General features: G+C 38.3%; 1 protein-coding gene across 1 annotated transcript in view; it reads left to right on the top strand.

Moving 5' to 3' along the window:
- lamb1a (laminin, beta 1a) overlaps positions 1–18,476 on the top strand; it is a 72,926-nt gene that overhangs the window by 14,945 nt on the left and 39,505 nt on the right. Inside the window, exons 9-22 of the mRNA XM_052033675.1 lie at positions 1,157–1,345; positions 1,796–1,975; positions 3,403–3,515; positions 4,518–4,597; positions 5,287–5,422; positions 5,509–5,667; positions 5,759–5,886; positions 6,059–6,179; positions 7,329–7,530; positions 8,877–9,020; positions 11,419–11,650; positions 11,760–11,923; positions 12,585–12,809; positions 17,608–17,825. Coding sequence (XP_051889635.1) covers positions 1,157–1,345; positions 1,796–1,975; positions 3,403–3,515; positions 4,518–4,597; positions 5,287–5,422; positions 5,509–5,667; positions 5,759–5,886; positions 6,059–6,179; positions 7,329–7,530; positions 8,877–9,020; positions 11,419–11,650; positions 11,760–11,923; positions 12,585–12,809; positions 17,608–17,825 — 2,291 coding nt within the window. The remainder of the gene's footprint in view (positions 1–1,156; positions 1,346–1,795; positions 1,976–3,402; positions 3,516–4,517; positions 4,598–5,286; positions 5,423–5,508; positions 5,668–5,758; positions 5,887–6,058; positions 6,180–7,328; positions 7,531–8,876; positions 9,021–11,418; positions 11,651–11,759; positions 11,924–12,584; positions 12,810–17,607; positions 17,826–18,476) is intronic.

The raw sequence follows: 18,476 nt of genomic DNA, 5'->3' as shown, positions 1-18,476 counted from the left end.
AAAGTATGCCACATGATTTGGATTTCTTTTCCACACAATGTACAGCTACCCATCCTTCAGTGGCAATTTAACAGAAGTAATTGCACCACTGGATAACTTGATCATTTTCCTAATAATCCAACAATCACATTTTTGTCACAGTTTTCTTAAAAAAAACAAAAGCAAATTAATAAATAATGCTTAAATTAAGCACTACTTGAACTTTGTGAAATGTTCAAACTCACAACCTTTTGTGATGTTTTAACTGATACTTCAGTGAATAATACTTTTGCATAAGCTAGTATACTGCAAAATAGTGAAACCATAGTAGCATCCTTAGTAGGCTTTAACCCCAAACAAAGCAATATTAGTAATAATAAGGAATTAATAATTCGCTTCAGAATCCAGCAGATCAGTTTTTGTTATGTGATGGTTTTCTTTCAAATGAGAGGTGATTTGTAGTTGTAGCAAAAGGAAGCACTATATTGTTGTCTATAGTTCCTGCTGTCTTTCAGAATTGAGTAACCATTGGTGGAAGTAGGTTTATAAGAACCCTAGTTCCTTGGCTTCCTTGCTGTCGTGTTTCTTGTTAGCATTTGTTGTTGTGACAAAGTCATAAGTTGTTGGATGGTGTGCTGGAGTAAAGTAGTGCCTCCTGGGCTACTACCTTGTTTAGAAAATGAGAATGCTAATAAAAAGGCACTGTGGGTAACATTTTATGGGGTTTCTAGAATGTTTCTTTATTTTTACATTGGTAAAGTTTACAAATAAAATGAATGAAGGTTCATTCAATCCTTTTTGATTCCATCCCTAGTCTTCCCATTACACTGTTTATCTGACTTTTTTTGTTTAGCCAGAGCAGATTTTATTACAATCATGTAATATCTGCAACAACCTAAAATCTTGGTTGTTACTACATTTAGAGAGTTTCAGTAACTATCCAAGGGACTTTAAAGAACCCTCATTCAGACAAAAGTAAGTTCTCCTAAACCTATCAATGCTGGTAAGCTATGCATAACTGGAATGTAACACCCTCCTCCAGATTAGTAGCCAAAAACCAACACTTGGGTAGTCGGGACAGTTTATCCTCTGTTGAATTTTTAATGTTGTGATCTTAATTCGTATTTTGAACGTCATCTAATGTATTAAATTGTTTTTTCTGTATTATAAATTTCAGGGTGTAACTGCAATGGACATGCTGATAAATGTCACTTTGACATGGCTGTGTATTTAGCCTCTGGTAATGTCAGTGGTGGTGTTTGTGATGGCTGTCAGAATAATACAATGGGGCAGCACTGTGAACAATGCAAACCTTTTTATTACCAGCATCCAGAACGAAGTATTCGTGCCAGTGACATCTGTGAGCGTAAGTACTGCTATTTGATACACCATGACCTGTGCAAGAAGTAAATGACACTGATCCGCTTGATGGTGGAATGCTTCAAGTTTTAAATGGAATGTTTGCTTTTAGGTATTTTCCACAATAAATCTGATTAAATTGTGTTTTTTGCACAGTGATTACCCCGTGTTTTGAAAGTCTATCAGAAATTTTAAATTAAATATTCAGTATACAAAGATGAGGTTTTAATATGTCAGAAATTCATATTGTCATTTTCCTTAAAGTTTGTCATTTCATATTTTAATTGCAAAACTGAGTTGAGCATAATTAAGTTATTAAATTGCTGCCATTCTTGTGAACATGGATTTTAAAAAAAGTTCTAGCAACTAAATAAGTGAACTTCAACTTTGTAAATGAATAAATTGAATGCAGTTTGTTATATCGTAGATATAAATTGCTTTAATCTTTTTAATGCAGCTTGCAACTGTGACCCTGCTGGATCATTGAATGGTGGAATTTGTGATAGTTACACTGATTTGACAGCTAATCTCATAGCAGGACAGTGTCGCTGTAAGCTATATGTTGAGGGTGAGCGTTGTGATCTGTGCAAAGAGGGTTTCTTCGGACTAAGTGCAGATGAACCACTGGGATGTCAACGTAAGTAGTTACCTGTTTTTGAAAATTAACTTGCATAGTTCATTTTCCATATTTTAATTTTGTATCCTGCCTCTATTGCTTGATTCCAAGATTGCAGAAATGTGCTTAAGAAAGCCACAGTTAAACAGTTTTGTTTCAGTGCAGGATTGTCCTTGTTTGAAAATCTGCATACTTCTGCAATTTATCAAAAATTGACATAATTGGAATAGCAACAGTTTTAATCAAACTTTTACTGGCAGATTTCAAATACAGTTTGTCTTCTCAGCAGACACTGGATTGCTTTAAAGGAATTTCCCTTGTGCAGATGTAATTAAACAACCCCTTAATGCAAGAGTTTTATTGTAAACTGCCACAAAAAGATTTTTAAGAACCATAAAATGTACAGTTGCTGGCTATCTTGAGGGAGAAAATATTTGTTACACTTAATAGCTTGGCTTCGAGAAGCAAACAATTTGTCAAAAAATACTATATTTCTTTGGAAGAGGAGGAAAGAGGAAATGCCCAAACTCATGTCAAATGTATACATTTCCCTGATTTGAGAAGAACTGCAAATTAAACCATTTGTGATTACATGAATTAAACAAGCATTTTTCACGTGTTTTGTTAATAATTTCCAGATCCATTTATTATAAACTTCCTTGACATTTTTCCTTTTGTTGGTATATTGCTCCTCTTGTTTCTTGTGAAAGTTGGTTAGTAAAATGTAGAATCACAAATGCAGTAAGAATGGGTAAAGTAGAAAAAAAATTAGAGAGGAGCAAGTGCCAGTGAAATAAAGTTTCTGCAGAGGATTAAAACTTGGTGTTGTGCCTGAAGTTACTGCCCAAGCCTATCATTTGGAAAGAATGGAACTGCTGGAGCTTGATTTGGGTGTTACTGGTGAGCTCAAGCATCAGACAATTGCTCACCTGTTTATGGCTTCTGTGTCAATCCAACTGGCAGGTGTTGCCTTTGAGGTAGCAAAGTGGGTGGTCCGAGTTGAGGGTGGGTGGGGGCGTGGAGTTGAGAGCAGGTGGGCAGAAATACTGTGGGAGAAAAGAATCTTTGTAATTCCCTTGCCCATGTGAAGAAAAATCTTAAAATGTGAGTTTATTTCTGGAAAGGCCTCTGACTGTCACTTTAGTATTAGACTGTGCCACAACTAGTGTGGTTTTGGTATACACATAAAATCACAATCTGGGGCCTACAGTTAGTATAGAGTAGTAATTGGCATGCTTAATTGTGCCTCATCTTGGTTTGAATGTAAATAAAAGCTGCCCAGAAGTTGAAAAAAGAAAGTGATGGATATTCATTTTGTAATATTCTGGTGAGATGCAGCCAGCTGAGAGTTAAAATTCTTACCCTTGCCACAGTAGTTATTTTGAACCTTGTCTGGATTGCTGATGATTGTTTGCAAAATGAGACTATTGCTTTGTTTGGTCATTTAGCGTGTGCTTGTAACCATTTGGGAACTCATCCTGGAGGATCTCCATGTAATGATGTAATAGGAAGTTGCTTCTGTAAACGTCTGGTGATGGGCAGGAACTGTGATCAGTGTTTGGTAAGTGAAATATTAAAGCAAAAGTGGAAATCCTTTGCACAAAAAAATTACAGGATTCTTGCCTTTTATAACATTGCTCAATTACATGGGAAACCAGATGGATGACAATCCAGAAAAATATTTTCAATTTGGAATAACTTCAGAGTTGCTGAACAAGATTTGAAAGATGGACTCGAGTGTTTCCATTTTAGTTTAACAAATTGTAAAATATTGTTCAAAACTAATCTATCACCTCAACATGAGGTGCTGAGAGGGAGACAAGAGTGTCCACATACTCCGTCAACACAAGGTAGATGCTGCCACTCCCCAGCAAAGGCTCACACTCGCCATGCTGTCTGGGATACAGTTGTGGGCCCTATGTCTCCGTGCGGAGTGGCCATGCTACTCACTAGACAACCGCTGCAGGTTGAAAAGTGGGTTGCTTCTGGGAGTTGGAGAGGGGTTGTGCAGAGAGCAGTGTGCAATTTGATGGATTTTTTTTTTGATTTAACAGTGCAGTGGGGAACATACCCGTAGGTTTTCAGACTCCACTATGTGGAATGCTATTGACTGTCTGTTGGGAAGTAGTCGGCAGGGTCTGGTTAACATGTAATCCAGAACCTGGAATAGAACAGTACCTCAGAATTTTTCCTCCCCACCCCAAAATTCAAAGTTTGAATTGCATTGTCAAAACTATGAAGGCTTTTATTGCTGACTCAAACATTCTCTCATTTTTTAGTGAAAAATAATGAGACACTCCAATATTTGAGAACTAGCCAAAAGACTGTAGTGATTGAATTACTGAAAAGTTACTTGTCTTGTTTTCCTGATCTTGTATTGAGTTCAAAATAGACATTTTTGTATTTAACAGCCATGTGATTTTTTTTTAAAAAAAACATTCTTTTCATGTACTGTCTCAAGTGAATTGATTTGAGTTCTACCACATGATAGAACATGCATTATTTTTGTCGCATCTTGAATGTGGTCATGAACTTGAAACTAAAATGGTTTATTGTTTTACAGCCTCAGCATTGGGGACTAAGCAATGATCTAGATGGGTGTCGCCCTTGTGACTGTGACCTAGGGGGCTCCTACAGTAATGAGTAAGATGAGCTTCTTAATAATTTACAATGCTAAGTTTGAGTTTACAGCTAATTAATAATCACTACAGAAGTTTGAACAAGAAGCAGCCATCAGGTCCTGCTGAATAATTCCAATGTTTTGCTAACTCCAATAATTGTGATAAATGCCAGACAAGTTGAAGCTTAATTTATTTTCACATACCATTTAAGGAAATAAACTGTATTACTCCTAACTTATCCTTTTTTTTCTGGAAGTGACGCTCCTAATGAAATTTGTTCAACTATCAGCAGTCCTCAGAGTATTCAAATGAACATTTTGTAGTTAATCCTGAACAGTGAATTGCATTTGCTAATTTGTGTTACTATGTGCATTAAAATTGCTTAGTGACAAATTGTGAATATTTAAGATTTGACAAAACATGTCTGTGTGGTAATGATGCTGCTAGAGAAATCTCTGATTTGAGTAACTTCAGCCTGGGCCAAAAACAGACTTGAGTTTCCATTTGACACTGTTCAGGAACAATCTTTTTGTGTATGTTTTTGCCAGTTGTAACAAAATTTTATTTGCAAATTAATCATTAGTTTAAATGAGGTGTCCATGTAGACATTTGATGCTGAAGCATGCCAACTGGAGTACTTGATCTCTTGCATAAAGATTTGGTTACAAGTTGTGAAAAGCAAAATTATTTTTTTTTCTCCCCTGTCTGTAGCTGTTCAGCAGAGACTGGCCAGTGTCCATGTAAGGAGCATATGGTTGGGCGTCGCTGCAATGAGGTTGAATCTGGGTTTTACTTTATTGCACTGGACCATTACACACACGAGGCTGAGGAAGCTCACCTGGGTCCAGTAAGTTAGATTTGTGGACTGAGGCAAGATGTTCTTTTATGATGTTCATTACTTTAGACTAATGCCATGGCATTTATTCTTTGCAGGGCGTTACCATAATACAGCGACAATACCCACAAGATCGTTCTCCAACCTGGACAGGAATTGGATTTGGACGTGTTCCTGAGGGAGCCTATCTAGAATTCCACATAAATGACATTCCATATTCGATGGAATATGACGTGTTAATTCGCTATGAGCCGCAGGTTAATAATCTACAGTTATCAAGATACTTATCTGAATAGCTTTGTAAGTAAAAATATTGTCCATGAATGTGATGTGATTCTTTTTGTTCAGCTGCCAAAGAACTGGGAAGAGGCAAAAATAATTGTGTTAAGACCTGGTGAAATTCATACTGGCAGTCGATGTGTGAATACTACTCCTGATGATGACAACCAAGTGTTCTCTCTCCCATCAGGATCCAGGTTGGAACAAATAAAATATTTTTGCTGCTTCATTGTTTTGGATTTGATATATTCTTACGTTGAGGGGGAAAAGAATAATAGATTTGGAAGTGGCTAAACTGATTTATAAGGAGAGACTTGTAATCCACAGGGGCTGGGCTAACTGTGTGTATTGGTAATAATGTTCTTCTAGGTATGTGGTTCTGCCTCGACCTGTATGCTTTGAAAAAGGATTAAACTACACCATCCGGTTAGAATTAACAAAATACTCCTCGGATGATGAAATGGAGAATCCTTATACCTTCATAGATTCGGTAGGTATAACTAACTAAAAATGATTATTGGAAACAAATATCTAAAATTCAATGGGGTGCAAGTCTCGTAAATAACTCCATATGCTGAAATGATTGTCTTTGTCTCGTGCGGCAAGTGTGCCATGAATCACAAACACAGCTTCATACAGTTAATGATAGAGCTTTAACTGATTTAGGATGTTACTAAAATAATTTTATAATTTACATGCTTCTGTCACACTTCTTCATTTTGACATTATAGTATGGAGATATGAATTTAGGTGCAAGTCATTCAGCCCCATTAGTGCCATTAGTAAGATAATGACTCATATTAACCTCAATTGCACATTTCTGCCTTCACCCTGACCTTTCGCCCCTTAGCTCATTGAAAATCTAGAATCTATCTACTCCTGCCTTTTAAAAAAAATATTCAAAGACTCTGTTTCCACTTTTTTGTTTTTGAGGAAGGGGGTTCCAAATTCTCATGAGCATCAGAAGATTTTGCCTCGGCTATTTTAAATGAGTGACCCCTTACTCTTAACCAGTAATCCATAGTTCTAGATTATTTTAGAGGAAGAAGTGTCCTTTTCACTTTCTTCCCAGTCAAAACCCCAAGGAGTTTTGTCAATTACCCTATCATTCTTCTGTACTCCAGCTGATGGAAGACTATTCTATCCAACCTTCTGTCATGAGACAAGCTGCTCAGTCCAAGTATCAGTCTAGTAAGCTTCCTCTGAACTTGCAAAGGATACCAATACCATAAACAATACTCCAAATGAGGCCTCACTGTTGCCCTATATAATTGAAGGATAACCTCCTCGTTTTTGTATTTGGTTCTCTTCACAATAAATTACAGAATTCTGTTAGTTTTCCTAATTACTTGATGTAGCTGTACACTAGTTTCTTACTAATCATGTACCCACAAATTTGTTTCTCAGCTATGCTCCCTCTCCCTCTCCCTCTCCCTCTCCCTCTCCCTCTCCCTCTCCCTCTCCCTCTCCCTCTCCCTCTCCCTCTCCCTCTCCCTCTCCCTCTCCCTCTCCCTCTCCCTCTCCCTCTCCCTCTCCCTCTCCCTCTCCCTCATTTAGACAATATGCTAATTTTTCCAAATGCTTCCTGCAAAGGTGAATGATTTCATGTTTTCTCACCAACTCTCAAATATTCTTCCAGCTTGTACTCATGCCCTACTGCAGGTCATTGGATATATTTTCTTCAGGAGAATCGGGCGAGATTGTCACAAACAGCATGTGGGATACCTTCCAGCGCTACCGCTGCTTGGAGAACAGTCAGAGTGTTGCCAAGACTCCAATGACTGATGTCTGCAGAGGCATTTTGTCCAGTATTTCTTCGATAATCCATGAAGGAGCTCTGCGTAAGCCTATCTTAAACCGTTTTCGTGAGAGAACTGGTGGGCTACTGGTATAAACGGAAGATCACCTAAACAGACTTGGAATGTTGCTTGCATTTGGGGTTGTGGGGATGGGGGTTAGTGGTGAAGTCTTGAACAGCCTTACAGTTAGCCTGATGGTTAAATTGCAGCTTGAGCACTGGATTAGGTTTGGGCAATTCCATTACAGAAAGAATGTTTAGACATGGAAAAGATAATCTCTAGTGCCAAATATAACATTATAAATTGTGTTAATAGTGTAAAATTAGTTTGTACAAAGATCCAAGGGTGATAGAGGATGATGCCATTAAGGTTGCCAAGTTGTTCAAGAACAAGTAGTGAAAGATGTGTTTCAGTTGGTCACTGAATCAGCAACTGTGGAGGTTGAAGTTGTGGTACAGGTACTGAAGCTGAAAAGGGAGTTGTCGAGGAATTTTCTTTTCAAAGGGTGACTAAACAATGAAATGCATCATTGCAGATTGCTAGTCTTTCCTCATACAAAGAAGGAAATTGGATTAGTGTTTGAAGCAGGAAGTTGAAGGTGGGCAGAAAGGCCCCCCTTGCTGAAAATTCCATGATTCTGTAAAAGCATTTAGTAAATCCTCCTCATTGTGTTTAAGGGATATCAAAGATTTTTTGTAGCAGAATTTTATTCTGTATTAATATAAAATGTAAACAAATGTTTTTGGTTGTGTTTGGGTTTTTTTTTAAAGTGAATGTTGTTAGGAGCCATGCTGAGTTGAGATTTTTTTTAGTTTGGCCATGGTAGTTTTGTTTCACTTCATAAAATGAAAGTTGTCAATGATTTATGTACTTAGCAAGAAGTAAAGCAGAATGAGGACACAGCCAGTTAGCCTGACATCATCGTGAAGAAATATTTAAACATTTTAATGGGATGCTATCAGTATTCATAGAAAGAGCATAGTTTAAAAGTTATGGGTCATGACTCTAGAGGAATGCTTTGAGGAGGTATGTGAATTTGGTGTGTGAGGGCTTTTGTTTAAATAATGTGTACTTAGGTTTTCAAGTAGCATTTCAAATTCCGTGCTTAAGGCAAAGTAAAATTTGATTGAAATAATCAAAGCGGAAGAGAAGAGTGATACACTGACTCAGAAGCCCATAATAGTCCCCACTGTTCGTATTATTGTAAAACTGGCATGAGCAAGATTCAAGGGAATCTTTTGTTTCTTCGAATCTCTTAAGGGGTTATTAATTTGGGACCAGTACACGCTAGAGTAGATTGGAGCTGCTCCATTTCAAAGAGAATTCTGATTTGAAGTGATAGTTTCCTTGTGGTATCAGATATCCTGATGTGCTTGTTTTCTCCCCAGCATGCAATTGTGACCCTCAAGGCTCTCTCAGTTCTGTTTGTAATCCAAATGGTGGACAGTGTCAGTGTCGCTCCAACGTAGTTGGCAGAAACTGTGACAGATGTGCTCCTGCCACTTATGGTTTTGGCCCTAGTGGCTGCAGACGTAAGTAGAAGTTAGCAAAATCGTGCAAGTAGTATTTAGTCCTTCTCCATTTTAATGTTTTCTTGGACGTTTAGAGAAATATTGTTCAGTGCTTTTTTTTTTCACCTTTGTCATGTGTTCTTCCTTTGGGGGAGGGGGAGAAGGGAATAAAAAAGTTACTTTCCAAGATGTCTGTGAGGAGCTTTACAGATCATTCTTGCATGAGATGTTGATTTCAGTTGAGTTCATACTATCTTGCTTTCGGTCCATGAGTTGGAGACAGGGTAGGGCTTGCAGGAGGTCTTCTAACGAAAGTTTAACTTAAAACAAAGAAACTCTTTGAAATGACACTTAATGACTACAAGCAAAACCTATGATTGAAATACAGCAAATATTAAAAAGCATTTTAAAGCAAAATATTAGAAATGTACTAATGTAGTACAGTGAAGATTCATAAGACAGGTTCCAGGGTTGATGAGTTTAATGATGAATTGACTAGCTAGATCTCTATTCTCAAGAGTTTAGAATAAGCAGAGGAACTTTCATTGAAATTTACAAAAATCCTTAGAGCTCAACAGACTGGATACGGTGAGGATATTTCTTGAGGCTGAGGGGTCATAGTCCCAAATATGGTATAGACCAATTAGAGATGAGAAGGAACTTCTTCAGTGCTGTGGAGACTCGGTCAGTAAGTTCATTCAAAACAGGTTGATAGATTTCAGGATATTTCATTATGGTGCTGAGGTAGGAAATCGGCCATGATCTTGATAAGTGGCAGGGGAAGCTCAAAGGGCAAGATGGCCTACTCTTAATTCTTGTGCTTGTGAGAGTCCATTATTTTTCTTTTTGTTTTCTGTTGACTTTGCTCGAAGTTAAGCTATTTCTCTTCTGACTCTTTTCTCAAGTGGTTTTGTAATTAAAGGCACCTTTACAGTCTTAAAAAATTGTTCCTGCTGGTTGCCAGCTTTTGATTTGTAGAATTTTCAGAACTTTGAAAATCCAGCCTGGATTAAAGTTGGATAAAAATCTATTGTTTTTTTCTTTGTGTGTAATAAGACAACCATTGTATTTGATCCTAGTTTATATGGAGGATTAATTCAATGAGTTGGGTTGAAGAAAGTGTTGGCCAAGTCTAATCCATGATCACCTTTTCAGCAATATCAGAAGCACAGTGGATGAGAGGATAGTGGTTGAGCAACTGAACAAGTAGTCCAGAAGCCTGGACTGGAGCCATGTTCAAATTTGCAGCTGCTGAATTGGTAATTGATGGAATGCATTTTGGGGAAAACAACTCCAATAATGAGAGCAATAAAACTTCCAGGGAAACACTTATGGTATACTACTGCCTTTTTGGGGAAGAAAATGTCTTTGAGCCTAATGTGTGACTCTAGGCTCTCACCACTGTCAATTCTTAACACAAACAAAATACTGGAAGTGCTCAGCAGGTCAAGCAGCATCAGTAGGGAGAGAAATGGAGTTGATGTTTCAAGACTTCTCTCACCACTGATACTGCCTGAACTACTGAGCACTTCCAGCATTCTATTTCTGTTTTGGATTTCCAGCAACTGCATTTTTCATTCCAGCTACTGATCAGTTTTCAACTTTTTTTTTGAAGTGTGCTGGCAAGCTATTTAATTCAAGGGGAATTTCAAGGGAAATTAGTGATGAGCATTATATCTTGTCATGCTGGTGATGGGACACATGCCATGAATGAACAATTTATTAAATGAAAAGCCTCTTTAATTTTCCCATTCTCCATTCATGACACACACAATTCACAAGTTGGGTTTCATTCACCTGTTACTGGTATCCTGCCTAATTTACTCTGTTTTATAACACCTCCAATCCTTGTGCACAATTCTCACCTTCCCTTCGAGCTATTAATTTCCTCAAGAAGTTTTCGTTGTTCGAACACCAGGCTCTGTCATCCCTCCTGCTCATCTTTATTGACAGATGTTCTCTCAGCCACCTTTGATGTGTACTTCTCCAACTCCCACTCCCCTTTTTGTCAAGGTACTTGAAACTTGCTCCTTTGACCATGTTTTTGGTTACAGCAGCAATTTTCTAAACTGGCATAGCATCAATTGTTTTACACTTTGAAGCAAATTTAAAGATTCTGTTTAAGCCCAAATGTTTGATTTCCTTCATCTGTTGTTGTAGCACAATTTTGACTTCAGTCAGCTCAAACATTCCCAGGATTTAACCTGGCCCACTTGGGATAATGTCATCAGTGGAGATCTGGATTCACGAAACACTGGGGAAATTTGGACTGCAACAGCCCTTCCAAGTAGATGACCCAGAGATTTCTATTATTGCACTTTTCTAAAGGAGCATTTAATCGTGAATTTAAATTATTTGTAAAAATGCATTTGCTGTTCAGATCAAAGCAACAATTTTATATATCTATTTCAATTTTTAGCTTGTGACTGTCATTTAGAAGGTTCTGTTTATGAATTTTGCCATCATGCGACTGGCCATTGTCCGTGTAAGGAAGGAGTCTACGGCCGACGATGTGACCAGTGTCAGCCTGGATTTTGGGGATTTCCTAGTTGCCGCCCATGCCAGTGTAATGGGCATGCAGATCATTGTGACTTGGAAACTGGCGAATGTTTGAACTGCAGAGATCATACGAGTGGACAGAATTGTGAGAGGTATTGATGGTATCTTTTACTTTTAACTGGTGTTTGTTATCCTGGGTGAAATATCTGCAGCTCGTGTAACTGAACAGCTTTCAGTGAAACATTCTTCTTTCTCTTGCAGCTGTCTGTCAGGTTATTACGGGGACCCTGTACTTGGGTCAGGTGACCACTGTCGCCCATGCCCTTGCCCAGATGGGCCAGATAGTGAACGGCAGTTTGCCACTGGCTGTTATCTGGATCCTTATTCTCGCAATATTGTTTGCCTCTGTCAACCTGGATACACAGGTATGTGATAAAATAAAGGTGGTTGTTACTTCGGACATCCAGTCTAATATTAATGTTACATAAAAATCTAAATCATTGGACATGAACATTTTAAAACCAAGTGTTTGAAACCATTGACAATGATATTTTTGACTGAGGTGGAATGTTGAAGTAAATGAATTGCCCTAAAGTGTGCATAAACATGCATCATTGTTTCTAGAGCTGTCCTTTATCATAGAATCGAAGGAAGCCCTGTACATAAGGCCATTTGGCCATTGTGACTAAACTGTCTTTTTCCCTGACTGCATGTAACAAAAGTTAGTTTTAATACTTATTTCAGCTTCCATTTTTTGGTAGGATATGCCAGCAGTGTGGATTATGCTGCTGGTGAACTTGGGATGTTGGTTAATGTAAGGGTTAGGGAGGAGTATTTTATCATCTCACAAGGATTTGAGAGGTGATGAAATGCAGAACTAGAGTTAACAATTGTGGCAAGAATCATATCAAAAATTTATGAACTGGTAGCAAGAGATGGCAACAGAGAATGCAAAATTTCAATTTGTATTGTTGAGGATTGACATTAACCATCTGTTTCCATGTAACTTTAACACAGCATGCAAGTCATATTGGCTATGACTTCTCGTATTTTTGTTTAAAACAATTTAATGCTTTTACCTGACAGGTGCTAGATGTGATGAATGTGCATCTGGGTTTTACGGTAACCCAAATGAGACCAGAGGATTTTGTCAGGAGTGCCAGTGCAGCAAAAATATCGATGTGACTGACCCAGAGTCCTGTGACAAGCGAACTGGAGAGTGTCTTAAATGTCTGTATCATACAGAGGGTGAAAGCTGTAACCTCTGCAAGCCTGGCTATTATGGGAATGCTGTGCAACAGAACTGCATAAGTAAGATGTGCAAAACATTTTTAAACTACACAGAATTAAGAATTGCAGAATACATAGTTTGCTTTTATTCTCTTGTATGAATTACACCTTTTTTAAAGGCTTCATTATCTTAGGTGCTGTAAGGGTCAGGCAGCGTCTCTGGGAAAGAAACAGGCTCAAGTTAATTGAATTTCATCAGTATTTTCAATATTCTTTGTTTTATTTTGGATGTGATATCTGCAGTATTCTATTTTCCAGTGTGTTCTGATATTTTATATGCCTTGTCACCCATTCCAGAATTCTGCAGCTTTTTATGTTTGCTCACCTGTTCAATAATGTATGGCTTCATTTGTGCCAATTTTGCTGCTTTGTTTACAGCTTGTGGAAGATTTAACATCACCTGGAGATGTGCGGCAGATTTGCATGGGTGCGGTTGTCTTTAAGTTACATGCTTAATTTTCGACAAGATCAGAAGCTTGTTCCTTTGGTAAAAAAGCAATAGTCATAGGTAATCTGAATATTAAAGGAACAGCAGACTGAAAATAACTGGTTATTTCATCACCTGAGTTCATGTTGTGAATAGAACACTACAGCACAGAAAACGGGCCATTCGATCCTTCTAGTCTGTGCCGAAACTTTATTTCACTAGTCCCATTGACCTGCACCCAGTCCATAACCCTCCAGACCTCTCCCAACCATGTATCTATCCAATTTATTCTTAAAACTTAAGAGTGAGCTCGCATTTACCACGTCAGATGGCAGCTCGTTCCACACTCCCACCACTCTCTGAGTGAAGATGTTCCCCCTAAACCTTTCCCCTTTCACCCTAAAGCCATGTCCTCTTGTACATATCTCTCCTAATCTAGGTGGAAAGAGCCTACTCGCATTTACTCTGTCTATACCCATCATAATTTTGTAAACTTCTATCAAATCTCCCCTCATTCTTCTATGCTCCAAGGAATAAAGTCCTAACCTGTTCAATTTTTCCCTGTAACTCAACTGCTGAAGACCTGGCAATATTCTAGTAAATCTTCTCTGCACTCTTTCAACCTTACAAATATCCTTCCTATAGTTAGGTGACCAGAACTGCACACACTACTCCCAATTTGGCCTCACCAATGTCTTATACAACCTCACCATAACATCCCAACTCCTATACTCAATACTTTGATTTATGAATGCCAGGATGCCAAAAGCCGCCTTTAGAACCCTGCCTACCTATGATGCCACTTTCAGGGGATTATGTATCTGAACTCCCAGATCCCTTTGTTCCTCCGCACTCCTCAGTGCCCTATCATTTACTGTGTATGTCCTACCTTGATTTGTCCTTCCAAAATGCAACACCTCACACTTGTCTACATTAAATTCCATCTGCCATTTTCTGGCCCAGTTTTCCAGTTTGTCTAGATCCCTCTACAAGCTTTGAAAGCCTTCCTCGCTGTCCACAACGCCTCCAATCTTAGTGTCATCAGCAAACTTTCTGATCCAATTTACCACATTACCTTCTAGATCATTGATATAGACAGCAAACAACAATGGCCCCAGCACAGATTCCTAAGGCACACCACTAGTCACAGGCCTCGAGTCTGAGAAACAATCATCCACTACCACTCTCTTCTCCCACACAGCCAATTTTGAATCCGGTTTACAACCTCTCCATGGATACCTAGCATCTGAACCTTCTGAACAAACCTCCCATGTGGGACCTTGTGAAAGGCCTTACTAAAGTCCATGGAGACAACATCCACAGCCTTTCCTTCATCTACTTTCTTGGTAACCTCCTCGAAAAACTCTACAAGATTTGTTAAACACGATCTACCACGCACAAAGCCATGCTGACTATCCTTAATCAGCCTTTGCTGTCCAAATACTTGTTTATCAGATCTCTCAGAATACCTTCCAATAATTTATTTATTACTGATGTCAGGTGAATGGCTAGAAACCACATATGGTCTCCACGTCAAGCATTTCTTTTCAATTACTCTCATATTTGGATGTTGATCATCCTTTAATTGTCGTGCTTCACTTTGGTCAACCTCTGAGGGGTGGTTGTTCACATCCTAGTCCTGAGGCTTCAACAGAACAATTTAGTGTCATACTAAGAGTGCAGTATTGTGAGATATCCTGTCTTTATTTAAGAACAGAGATTTCATTTGACCTCTGAGTTAACATAAAAGATCCTAAAGTTCTCTTTTAAAGAAGAATGGGTGAATTCTTCCTCATGCATCTTTCAACTATCGTCACTAAAAATTGATTACCTATTTATTATCACATCACTCTTTGTGTGGGCTTGCTGTGCACAATCTGCCTGTTGCATTTCCTTTATTACATTGTTTTCCATAATGCATACAAGGCATCCAAAGATTAAGAGACATTCTTTTCAAATGCAAGTCTTTTTTTCTTTTTGAGTGAAAAGTAAGCTAACACCCAATCCTATGTTTTTGATACCCCGGCCTTTGTTCTCAGGATAATCTTCAACACAGGAGGCATCAGAGTAAATGGCATGGAGGAATCAACTCTACTGATTGTTAACATTTAGTAGTTCCTGATGACACAATTGACAAAGAATTAAACTATCCCCTTTAATTTTAAAAATGTTGATTGAAGATGCTGCAAACAAATATCTATAAACTCTTGTAGATTTATCATCTTAATCTTTTTATTGTTTTCCTTGTTTTTAATGGTGTTTTTAATTATCCTTGACAAATTCAACTGAGTTTCCCAAGGGACTGAGGATGACATGCATAGAATGTTCTTTTTACCCCTTGGGTCAGATTTACAAACATACCTTCTTTCACTTTATCATCAGATCAATACGTTTGTTCCCTATGGTTTCACAACCCCCAGGCAAATATAAACTTTGGCAATAAACACCTTTTTGGATTTTAAAATCTCAGAACACAGTGATAAGATAATTTGAAAATTTCCTTGGCTACTTGCTTCAATGGCTCTCCTGATGATGGTTCTGCATTTGATTGTCAAAGGCAAATGAGGGAATTACATAATGAGGAAAATAATCATTCCTGGCCATCTGTTGGCTTCAGGCATGAAGTAATTAAAATGATCACCTGGGGTTACAGTTCTCCAGCAGAAACTGAGTGTGCATTCTCTTTAGCTGTTTATCTAGCCTCTTTTCTGATACCTGAGTCACACAGTAAGAATCTGGATGATGTTTACAGAACTGAAATCTGATTAATTCACAGCACAGCAGGCTAGAGGCTCTGACTGTTGTGGGGGTGGGGTGGGGGAGGGCGAGGGCAAAGGATGCACACTGCACCAACGAAAGCCCTGAGGATAAAAACTGGGAGCAGAGCTGAGGGAGGTTGTAACATTAGAGTGAGATGAAGTCACTAAAGTAAATGACTTGGTTTTTTATGTGTCAGTTTAACTAGCCTAAAGAACAAATTGGTTGTCTTGTAAATTGTTGTGGATTTTAAAGCAGATCAGTTTTTACAAGAAAGTAGCAGTGGGCTTTCTGGCCCTATGTTAATCATGACTGCCTCCCCCAGAATTAATGATTTGACATAATGATGGTTCTTTGTTCTTTTTTCCCCTAGTAATGTCAGTTTACAAGGAAGATAATTTCATATTGCGTGAACTACTTTTGAAGTATGCTCACTTTTAGCTAAACATAGCCAGTTTGCACAAAGGACTCAGCTGAATAGTATGTTACTTTGTTTATGTTGATGACTGAAGGAGAAATGACTGCTGTAATATGTACTCTACCTGAATAGTGTCTCCATTTCATATCCTGTGGAAATTGTGCACCTCGCTTAACTGCACAGACCATAAATTTGTATTACTTTCTCAAATCTGGAATAAGACTTAACCATTGTACAGAAGTCTGTACAATCTTAGGCAAGATTGCTGCCACTTCAAAAATAATAATTTAGAACACAACAGCACAGAAAACAGACCATTCCGCCCTTATAGTCTGTGCCGAAACTTTATTCTGCTAGTCCCATTGACCTACACCCGGTCCATAACCCTCCAGACCTCTCCCATCCATGTATCTATCCAATTTATTCTTAAAACTTAAGAGTGAGCCCGCAATTACCACGTCAGATGGCAGCTTGTTCCACACTCCCACCACTCTGAGTGAAGAAGTTCCCCCTAATGTTCTGCCTAATCCTTTCTCCTTTCACCCTAAAGCCATGTCCTCTTGTACATATCTCTCCTAATATAGGTGGAAAGAGCCTACTCGCATTTACTGTCTATACTCATCATAATTTTGTAAACTTCTATCAAATCTCCCCTCATTCTTCTGCGCTCCAAGGAATAAAGTCCTAACCTGTTCAATCTTTCCCTGTAACTCGACTCCTGAAGACCTGGCAATATTCTTGTAAATCTCCTCTGCACTCTTTCAATCTTACAAATATCCTTCCGATAGTTAGGTGACCAGAACTGCACACAATACTCCAAATTTGGCCTCACCAATGTCTTATACAACTTCACCATAACATCCCAACTCCTATACTCAATACTTTGATTTATGAATGCCAGGATGCCAAAAGCCTTCTTTACAACCCTGTCTACCTGCGATGCCACTTTCAGGGGATTGTATCTGAACTCCCAGATCCCTTTGTTCCTCCGCACCCCTCAGTTTCCTACCATTTACTGTGTATGTCCTACCTTGATATGTCCTTCCAAAATGCAACACCTCACACTTTTATGTCAATTTATGTTAACATTTGCAAATTGTACTTTGTTTTCATTGAGCTAGATAATATACTTATCCAGAATAATTTGCACATCAGAATAGTTGATATTTATAGTTTATGATTTGAATAATAAGTATGCTTCTGGTTTAATTTTTTAGAGTGTGTCTGTAATTACTTGGGTACAATACAGGCCCAGTGCCCTTCTGCAGATGAATGCCATTGCAATCAAACCATTGGTCAGTGTCCTTGCCTTCCCAATGTGGTTGGTCTAACATGTGACCACTGTGCACCTGATACCTGGAAGCTAGCAAGTGGAACAGGTTGTGAACTGTGCAACTGTAATGAAGTCCACTCACGTGCATCATCTTGTAATGAGGTGAGAATAATTCTGTTTTTTTTTAAAAAGAAATCTCTTTTGGACCTAAAGGTACTGACGTCTTGAAAAACTTCATTACATTTTTAAGGATTACAGGACAAAGACTCAGAAAATTTTATCAAGGATCTTTCAAACAGTTGTAAATATTAAGTTAGGCCTTGAGCATCTTTTAGTTATAGTGGTGTGTGTATTTATTGAACATTTACTTCATTGGCTGGAAAGCACTTTTTGGGGCATCCTGAAAGGGATGTGAAGGCCCCAAATATATGTAAGTATTTTTTTAACTCTATCTTGGAGAGGATTTTTGGAACAATCACGAGCCTAACTATTAACATCCATGTGGCAGGTTAGTGGTGTTCCTTTACACAGGGAATTCAAACCAGTGTGAGATCCTTGTGCAAAGTTGTAAAATGTAAACTAAAGCAAGCAGTCATTTATGGTGCTACGCAATGATGGAGGTGGCAAGGGTGAGGAGAAGGGAAGTTTAAGAACTAATCATAAAACTCCTTGTTTATTGTTGGGAATCCACTGCTACGATAGTTATGGAACAGCTGTAACACAGAAGCATGACATTTGGGCCATCAAGTCCATACTGTCTCAACGCAAAAACAGTCCAAGCTTGTATTTTTCAGTAAGATTAACTCCAAAGAG

This window comes from Pristis pectinata, chromosome 19, assembly GCF_009764475.1.
Source record: "Pristis pectinata isolate sPriPec2 chromosome 19, sPriPec2.1.pri, whole genome shotgun sequence".
Taxonomy (NCBI): domain Eukaryota; kingdom Metazoa; phylum Chordata; class Chondrichthyes; order Rhinopristiformes; family Pristidae; genus Pristis; species Pristis pectinata.
The sequence above is the reverse complement of the archived record's forward strand: the minus strand, read 5'-3'. Positions and strand labels throughout refer to the sequence as shown.